Genomic DNA, 9,849 nt, shown 5'->3' with positions numbered 1-9,849 from the left:
CCGACTGTTGCTTTTGTTGTTCAACTGGAGACAAAATACATCTTCATATCTAAGTGATTCACAAAGGCAGTGGAGCCATCTTCAATTTCCTGTGAAGCAGCCAATCCAGATGCACCACATCATCAGTGATGCCCCTCCCACACATCAGTCACTTCAGCATGAAGAGCAGAGCGGACAGACTTGGGGAGGTTTCTGTGGTCACAACATCCATCCTCTGTAGTCTCTTCACTTGTTCTCTACAGAACAGAGCAGCACTCTTACAGTGAAAACTTCTGATGTCTTTCTTGAGGTGTAATTACCAAGAGGCCTTTATTCCTCTCTCTCTGTATTTTAGCTCAACTTTTACTGCTGCTTATCATTTTAAAATAGTAGTATTACTCTTATAATTAATAATAATACCTCAGTAACCAACAGGAGACGTAAAAGGAGGAATGGAGACAAACACACTTTCTCAGTAATGTTACATGGTGGCTATTTTTGCTCAGACCTTTTAGAGGTTTGCTGCTCTCTGGTAGCTGCTGTCAGAGGGGGAGGTGCTCAGGAGGCTCTTTTCCTGAGAGCAGCAGTTTGTACTGAGATGTTAAGTTTCATTATTGAAACACAAGTTTGACTGCCAGTTTGAAAAAAATAATTTATACCATTATATTTAAGACAAAACACAAAATAATTGGAAGAGTCCTCATACTTACTGACAGATGTGTGTCGTTTTCAGGTCGGGTTTGCTGAGAATAAACAGCTTCAGTGGTCGGTCGGAGGGAGAGAAATATCCCACCACAACCTCTGACTGTTGTGGCTTTGCTTGTTCTCAGGGTGGACACGTAGACTGTCTTGGGGAATTCTACCTACAGCATAAAGTGATGTCTGTCTGATTGTAAAAAGATATAACATGTTTTTTCTGCTAGCAGAAGCACAGATGAAAGAAAGTCACATTTGAAACAAACTGTGATGCCCACCTTGAACATTAGAGTCAGCTTCTGATCAGTCAAATGATCTTTACAGTGCTGTGCTGTCTTTTTTCCACTGGCGAGACACAAAGATGCTGATTTGATTCATTCAAATAATTCATCTTCTCACACTTATCTGTTTCCAGCTCATGGGGGGTGCTGGATCCAATCCCAGGTCACACTGGGTGAGGGTGGGGTCACCCTGGACGGGTCGCCAGTCCATCACAGGGCAAGAAACTACTCAGAAAACACAGGAGAAAATACTATTGTCAGATTCAGAGCCTGATCTACTGACAAAATGTCCTTTACTTTCTATGTTTCCAAACTGTATTGAATTCCACTTATGGCTTTGTGTTTTTAAGGCTTTTTAATGACACCCATCATATTAATACTGCTGTAACAGGCCAATTAGGATTTTTAGTTTTTACTGAATTCACACTGTATCAAATTACATCTGTTGGGTTAAGCTTTCATTCAAAGACATTATGTCTGTGAATATTTATTTGTATTCTGCTCATCTTCTTGGGCAAAGCAATTATATCCATATACATTTCCTGTATAAGTTAACTGAGGATTAATGTCATTCATCAATAATGTGTTGTTGTCACTTCGTGTTTTAAACTGTTTGAAGACGCAGATAAACAAGACGAACTCGGTTTCTATGATTCAGTTTTAAACCAAAGGTGGAAAAGAAAAACTACAAATAAAAGTTAAATTAATTGGAAACAAAAAAGTCTCCCGACTTTCCGTATCAAATGTCAGCAGTAAAACAGAGTAAAGCTCAGTTCATGAAGTGACAGCCACCTTTAAGTTAAATGCTGCGCTAACGCTGAATGATGCTAAGCTAACATCGTTACTAGCTAACGGCTGGAAAAAAAATATTTTGAAATAAAACACAGCTCATTTAAACTCACTCGAGGATATTTATACGTTCTTAAACTCAATAGCTACCTGACAAACTTACAGCCATTTCTTTTGCAGTCCTGAAAAAGTGTTTGAAAAGCCCCGCCGATGTTTGGTTGGTTAGCATGTCAAAATAAAAGTCCGTCAGTTTGATGTGTAACTGAAGTGACTCAACTGCATTTCTGTAAAGGAATAAAAATGATGTTAATTAATAATAATCTATGTAAATGTAAAAAAATATATATTAAACTGCGTCAGAGTAAACCATAAGTAAGCTTTAGTGTTTATTTACTAGAATGAAGTGCTAAAGTTAGTGCAGAGGAAGTTGTTATGTAAATAGAAAATCTGTTATACAATAAAAAGACATTGCTATTCAATAAAACAACAAATACAAATAATAAAAAACAAATACATTTTAAAATACATAAAACAGCCACACCGGAAGTGTGCGGTCCGATGATATAATTGGCTTCCGGTCTTCGAAGAAGGAGAAGAAACATGAAAAATGAGACAGTGAGTGAAATGGTTTCTTTTTGAAATTATTGTTTCGATGGGAAAAAAATATGATGCACCTAAGTATACAGTTTTAAGTGTTGAAATACGAAGTGATAAATGAAATAAAACCGTTTATTTACCTTTCAAATCCATTCTAGCTCGATAAACGTCGACATGACGAGCGCCGATCGATGTAGTTTGATCGCAGAAATATAAATCAATGCAGCGATAAATCGATACACTCTGACTAATACTAAAATACTAATCTGTAAGTGATCTAATATGAGATATGACAGGATCGATATCAGAAAGAAACACGTGTTACATTTGAAATCAAAACACACAGTCATTAAAGAAATGATAAAAAACAAAACACAAACAAACAAAACCAAACAGGATGGTTTAAATGTTAAACGTTCAGAATTGACTCTTTTCTTCCTTCATACTGTCACTGGCCTGGCAGAAAAACTTTGCAGTGTATTGTGCAAATGGTGATGAGTTCTATTCAGTTAGAGAAGGAATATTGACATGGACAGAGACAGTGACCCTGAGTGGCAACCAAACTGCAACTGCCATTAATTTTAGTATTTCCAGGAAGTGACTTAACACAAACACAGACACAAAAGATGCACAATGCAAACGTGCTATATTGTGTTATTTTGCCTCCTCTACTCACGATGGAAAAGTAAATGATCTAATACAAGATCCCATCTGTAAAAAAAAAAAAAAAAAAAATACAGTATTGGTGGTATATACACTCATTACTCAGTAAATTATTGGGTAGATTTAAAGGGAAATATTGTGGATTATTGCACAGTTACTGTTCACATCATTTCAAGTCATCTGCTGAGTTAATTGTCAGCGTCAGTCATAGAAACCACCATGATAAAAGCTTGTTTTTAGTGTTGTGTTGTGAGGTGTTTACGCTGGAAAGATGGTTGATAACATTTCCACCTGTGGTTGTTACAGAGAGACGCCAGTGTGGAGACTGGCCAATCAGCTTGCCCCCACATTGTTCCCTCCCCTTTCATATGACTATATTAAGGGAAATCATTTTAAATAGGCTCTAAAATAACTGCCTGCTTAAATGGATTAACAGGAAAATGCTGCTCATATTACATTTTCTGCTGTTACTCAGAGTGGGACGTAAGTAGAGAAAGTCAGCTTTTCTCTAGACATGTTCTGTAGTCTTATGTTTTACATTTTATATCCATCTCTTTGCATTAGTTAAGATCTGGATATTTTATAAATCTATCTCTATTGATAATTGTATTTTTAGGATCCACTGATGATCTGATCGTTGAGATGAAGACTGTTGATGTTGGAGAAAATGTGAAATTGACGTGTCAACGCCAAGTTGACAGTGATGCCAAGTTATTTTGGATCCGGCTTGTTTCTGGAAGCTTTCCTGAAGTCTTAGGAGGAGCATTTTCATTTAATCACACGTCAGATCAGCTCAGTTTTGTGAATGAGATCCCTCGCTTCACAACAAAGCAAGAACCTGGAACTTTTTCTCTCTATATTAAAGAAATGGAGCGAAGTGATACTGGACTGTACTACTGTGTAAAAGCAAGGAATTTTGACATTATGTTTTTAACAGGAACATTTCTGACAGTGAAAGGTAAATAAAATACAGTACACAAATACATTAACTTAGAATATATTAAGTTCATGCCAAGTCATTTCAATTTTTCCCTATAATAAGCCATCTTATGAATCTTATGAGAAAGGATCTCAAGGCAGTTTTCAAATTGAGCAGGTCTAAACTACTTTTAAAGTAATTTCTGAAATTTGATGTTAAACCTTTAATTTGTTACAATTTTTTTATTAATTTTTTTTTTTATAATTTTATTATATTTCCAGGAGCAGAACCTGAGGTCACCACCAACTTTCAGCTTCCTCCATCTGATCCAGTCCGTCCAGGAGACTCAGTGACTCTTCAGTGTTCGGTCCTCTTTGACTCTGAGAAGAAAACATGTCCAGGAGATCACAGTGTGTACTGGTTCAGAGCTGGATCAGATGAAGCTCATCCCAGTTTCATTTACGCTCATGGAAACAATAGAGATCATTGTAAAAAGAGTCCTGAGTCTGAGTCCACACAGAAATGTGATTACGTCTTCTCCAAGACCGTCAGCTCCTCTGATGCTGGGACTCATTACTGCGCTGTGGCCACGTGTGGAGAAATTTTATTTGGAAATGGAACTAAACTGGATATTGATAAACTGGAAATTGAAGGTAATTGTGTAATTGTGTGTATTTTTGTGTGTAATTTCAGAATGTAGTGTATTTAGATCCTATTTAATGCAGTAGTTATTTGTATTTTATCATCCAATCAAATCATGATTAAGTTTCTTTCTTTGTTCCCTAAGTTACTTCAGAAGAGAACGTAATCGAATTGCGGAACACCAACACACTTCTGTTGGTGTTATGTGGTACTTTGGCTACAGCTCTGATTGTTACTGTCTTCCTGTTTTATATGAAGAAGAAAACTTGTGATTGTGCCAAAGGTAGTAGAAGTTTCTTAAATATCAAAGAGTATTTTGCTGAAGACAACCTGACTTGATTTCCATTTGTCCGTTGTGTAACCATCTCTCGTCTTCACTCTATACAGCTGCAGATGCTGCAACAGTCAGCACTGATCAGAGAAGTCAGCAGGTAAGATACATGAGAAAAGACAGAACTGGATAAGTTATTAACATTTATTCTTCCTGAATATGATTTGTTTTAATGTCATTCATCTCACAACCTTCTTCATTATATATCTTCTCAGAGAGATGAGGACCGACTTACTTACTCCGCTCCAACCTTCACCAGGAGGAAAGCTGGAAAAGTGGACAGAAGGAATGAGAAACGAGAAGAGACTATCTACTCTGGTGTCAGAGCTTTGTGATTGCTTAGAGCTGATTTGTTTTAATTTGTTTTGAGCTAATTTTTCTTTGGCTTTGTATTTTTTCTCAGCGTAACTTCAGATGTTGTAAAAATCTTTCCTGAACTGTATGACATTATTTTTGTAAAATGGCGTTGATCATGGGGCATAAATATTCATAATTAAATGTCTAATGGCTTTGACAACACCTGACTGCACTGGTGTTCATTCATTCTTACCTCTTTTCTCAGCATTTTTTGCTGAAAGAAAATTATCTGTGATATGTTTTTCTGTGACTTTGTGGGTCATCGTAGAAGTTACTGGCAGAAAATTCACTGATGATGTTACAGTATTCACTGCAAGGCCTTCATCTAAAATTAGTTTGGTTGTTTTATGTCCATTGTTCTCTCTATGAAGCTTTGTGTGTTGATTTTGTCTACAGGTGTTGGACACAATCTTGTTTCAGGGATCATTGTCGTAGTCAAATCAATTGGGTACTTAGAACTGGGGGAATGTGCAACCTCCACCCAGAAAGGCCAAACTTGTGTGTCGATCATGAAACTTAACATCTCAGTACAAACTGCTGCTCTCAGTAAAAGAGCCTCCTGAGCACCTCCCCCTCTGACAGCAGCTACCAGAGAGCAGCAAACCGCTAAAAGGTCTGAGCAAAAATGGCCGCGATGCAAAATGACTATGAAAGTGTGCGTGTCTGTTTGTACATCTCCAGCTCGTTTTCATCTTTTAAATGATAAAGCTGCAGTAAGAGCTCAGCCTTCTGGGGCCAAAATAGAAAGTGAGAGAGGAAGAAAAGTTAGAAACCACACACACAACAGTGCTTCAGTTTCCGTGCATCTTTTGTTCATCAGCACTGACTGTGAATCTGAGTGTATTTGTATCAGAAACAACAAACAGTTTGAACACACAAAGAGCTTCGTGTACAAAGCAGAACTCAATATGTGACAGTAAGTTTTTTTCTGACTCGATGTGTGTAACCATGTTTGTGTGTCATGTTAACAGGACTGGACCCATCAGTTTGTATCAGACAGTTGTATGTTGGCCGTGATGGCGACCACAAACTAGAAATGTGTTGATCCCACATATTCATGATAACACATATTTATTATTCTGTTCTATCTATAAATTGTCAGCCTTAATACACAGCTACCTCCACTCCACTTCAGTCATATTTTGTGACCAGACTTTGAGGTATTGTCCTGGACAACACCACAAACAGTCTCACTGTTACTGACAGTCTTTCTGCTGTACTCAGCATCAGACATGATTTATTCATACCAAGCACTATTATATCTTCATGATGTTACTGCAAACTGTCTCTGAATCTGTTTTTATGATATCGTAAGAGTGCCGTTCTGCTGCTGTGTTTCAGCAGCGCTCTGAAAAGAAGTGAAACAAGTAGAGAGGATGGATGCTGTGACCACAAACACCTCCTGAAGTCTGTACTCTGCTCTTCATGCTAAAATGACTGATGTGTGGGAGGGTCATCACTGATGATGTTCAGTGTCTGACTTGGCTGGTTCACAAGATACACTGTGCTGCTAAAAGTATTGGCTCACGTGCCTTGACTGGAATATAAACTTTCTTAATCCAAAGAGTTTAACATGATGTCGGTCCATCCTTTGCAGCTATAACAGCTTCAGCTCTTCAGGGAAGTCTTTCCAAAATGTTTAGGAGTGTGTTTATGGGAAGTTTTGACCATTCTTCCAGAAGCGCATTTGTAAGTTTCACACACTGATGCTGGAGCAGAAGGCCTGGCTCTCAGTCTCCGCTCAAATTCATCCCAAAGGTGTTCTGTCGGGTTGAAGTCAGAACTCGGTGCGGGCCAGTCAAGTTCACCAACACCAAACTCTCTCATCCATGTTTTTGTGGACCTTTTTTTGTGCGCTGGTGCAGTCATGTTGGAACAGGAAGACTCCATCCCCAGTTTTGAATTAAATCTAATTATGTCATCAAACTCAATTTACGCCACAGACTCATGAAAATGACAATATCTGTTGGCCCCAAATAAAAAGTGCAACGAAAACAACAGCCAGATGAGGATTGTTTTCATTTCAGTGCTCACATCTGCTGAGTTCAGAGGTCAAATCAAAGGACATCAGGAGAAAAAAGAAAAGACTGGTTTTTAACCACAATAATTTTTTTTCTCACTGTCCTCAAAAAATGCTGTTGAACATTTTAAACCTGGACAAAACAGAGTGATTTTTTTTAATTATTATTATTGTTTTTTGTGAAAGCTTTCCAGGAAATTGTGGTGGATTATTGCAAAACTTACTCTTCACACAATTTAAGGTCATCTGCTGAGTTAACTCTCAGTGACAGGTATGAAAACTCACCGTGAAGGAAGTTTGTTCATCAGTGTTGTTTCATGTGTTTACAACGGAAAGAGTATCAATAATATTTCCACTGTGGTGGCACAGAGGAACGCCAGAGAAATGACTGACCAATCAGGTTGCTCTCACATTGTTGCCGCCCCCTTCGTATGTCTTCTTTAAGGGAAGTCATCTTCAACAGAGTTTAAAATAACTGCTGTCTTACATGGATTAACATGAAAATGTTGATAATAGTACATTTCCTGTTGCTACTCAGAGCAGGACGTAAGTAGATGAATCAGTATTTTTCACATATATTTTTTAGTCTATGTTTAAAATTTCAGTTTTGTCTTTTTGTATTAATTATATTGATCAACCTCTGTCTGCGGCTGTATAATGTTCTCTTCAGGAGGCACAGATGATCTGATCTTTGAGACGAAGACTGCTGGTGTTGGAGAGGATGTGCAGTTGACCTGTCCTCGCCATATATCTGATTACAATGCCAACTTTTTTTGGATCCGGCTTGTTTCTGGAAACATGCCTGAACTCTTGGGAAGAACATACTTATTTCATAATGATGGTACAAAAAAGACTCCTCGAATTACAGCAAAAGAAGAACCTGAAACATTTCCTTTGAAAATCAGTAAAGCAGACCAAAGTGATACTGGACTGTACTACTGTGTAAAAGTAGTACAGCTTGACTTGGAGGTTATAAAGGGAACATTTCTGAAAATTAAAGGTAAATAAAACACAGGACAAACACATTTGAAATGATTTTTATTTATATTGTGCCAAATCACAACAGAAATTATCCCAAGTTAATTTTCAAATACCTCAGGTCAAGGCCTATTTTTTAAGATAGAAACAGATTAATGTATATTAGACTTTAACGAAGATGTTTCAATAACTTCACAGTAAATTAACTGTGTGTTTTTATTTCCCAGGAGCAGAACCTGAGATCACCACCAACTTTCAGCTTCCTCCATCTGATCCAGTCCGTCCAGGAGACTCAGTGACTCTTCAGTGTTCGGTCCTCTTTGACTCTGAGAAGAAAACATGTCCAGGAGATCACAGTGTGTACTGGTTCAGAGCTGGATCAGATGAAGCTCATCCCAGTTTCATTTACGCTCATGGAAACAATAGAGATCATTGTAAAAAGAGTCCTGAGTCTGAGTCCACACAGAAATGTGATTACTTCTTCTCCAAGAACGTCAGCTCCTCTGATGCTGGGACTCATTACTGCGCTGTGGCCACGTGTGGAGAAATTTTATTTGGAAATGGAACTAAACTGGAGATTGATAAACTGGAAATTGAAGGTAAGTGGAGAATATTCTTATATAAATGTTCAATTGGCATATTTTTGTGTTTAATTTCAGAATGTAGAATTTAAATCCTATTTAACGCAGGAGTTATTTATATTTTAACATCCAACCAAATCATAATGAACTTTATTTCTTTGGTTCATACGTAATTTCAGGGAACATGATGGATCTCCAGAGGACCAACACACTTCTGTTGGTGTTATGTGGTACTTTGGCTACAGCTCTGATTGTTACTGTCTTCCTGTTTTATATGAAGAAGAAAACTTGTGATTGTTCCAAAGGTAGTAGAAGTTTCTTAAATATCAAAGAAAATATCAAATATCAAAACCATATTTTGCTGAAGACAACCTGACTTGATTTCCATTTGTCCGTTGTGTAACCATCTCTCGTCTTCACTCTATACAGCTGCAGATGCTGCAACAGTCAGCACTGATCAGAGAAGTCAGCAGGTAAGATACATGAGAAAAGACAGAACTGGATAAGTTACTAACATTTCTTCTTCCTGAATATGATTTTTTCTGAACTCTCACCATCATTATCATTAATCTCATAACCTTCTTCATTATATATCTTCTCAGGGAGATGAGGACCGACTTACTTATTCTGCTCCAACCTTCACCAGGAGGAAAGCTGGAAAAGTGGAGAGAAGGAATGAAAAAGCAGCCGAGAAAGAGACGGTGTATTCTGGTGTCAGAGCTTTGTGACAGATTAACAATCCAAACAGTGGATTTGTTTTGAGTTAATAAAGCTGATGATGTGACTCGACTTACTGCGAAGTTTTTGTTTTAAATGAGTTATCATTAGTCCATCCTTCTGATGAGTATGCTCACTTGGTATACGGGACACCGGGGTTCAATTCCCTGGCGAAGAAGTCCAGCCACAAGGCGCCCACTGTGGTACTCTTGTGCCGGTCCCAAGCCCAGGTGATTGTTTGGGCTGCGTCAGGAAGGACATCTGGCATAAAACTGGAGCCAAATCAAATCATCTAAGTG

The 9,849-nt window shown here is 37.9% G+C and overlaps 1 protein-coding gene across 1 annotated transcript; it reads left to right on the top strand.

The window, feature by feature from the left end:
* The first annotated feature begins 7,931 nt into the window (after positions 1-7,931).
* Positions 7,932-9,576, top strand: LOC115050395 (signal-regulatory protein beta-2-like). The gene is made up of 5 exons (XM_029513239.1): positions 7,932-8,274; positions 8,480-8,851; positions 9,013-9,138; positions 9,263-9,306; positions 9,436-9,576. The coding sequence occupies exons 1-5, from the start codon at positions 7,932-7,934 to the stop codon at positions 9,559-9,561; spliced, it is 1,011 nt and encodes a 336-aa protein (XP_029369099.1). The 3' UTR covers positions 9,562-9,576.
* The last annotated feature ends 273 nt before the right edge of the window (positions 9,577-9,849 follow it).

The sequence above is a fragment of the Echeneis naucrates genome, chromosome 10, assembly GCF_900963305.1.
Source record: "Echeneis naucrates chromosome 10, fEcheNa1.1, whole genome shotgun sequence".
NCBI classification, from domain to species: domain Eukaryota; kingdom Metazoa; phylum Chordata; class Actinopteri; order Carangiformes; family Echeneidae; genus Echeneis; species Echeneis naucrates.
The sequence above is the reverse complement of the archived record's forward strand: the minus strand, read 5'-3'. Positions and strand labels throughout refer to the sequence as shown.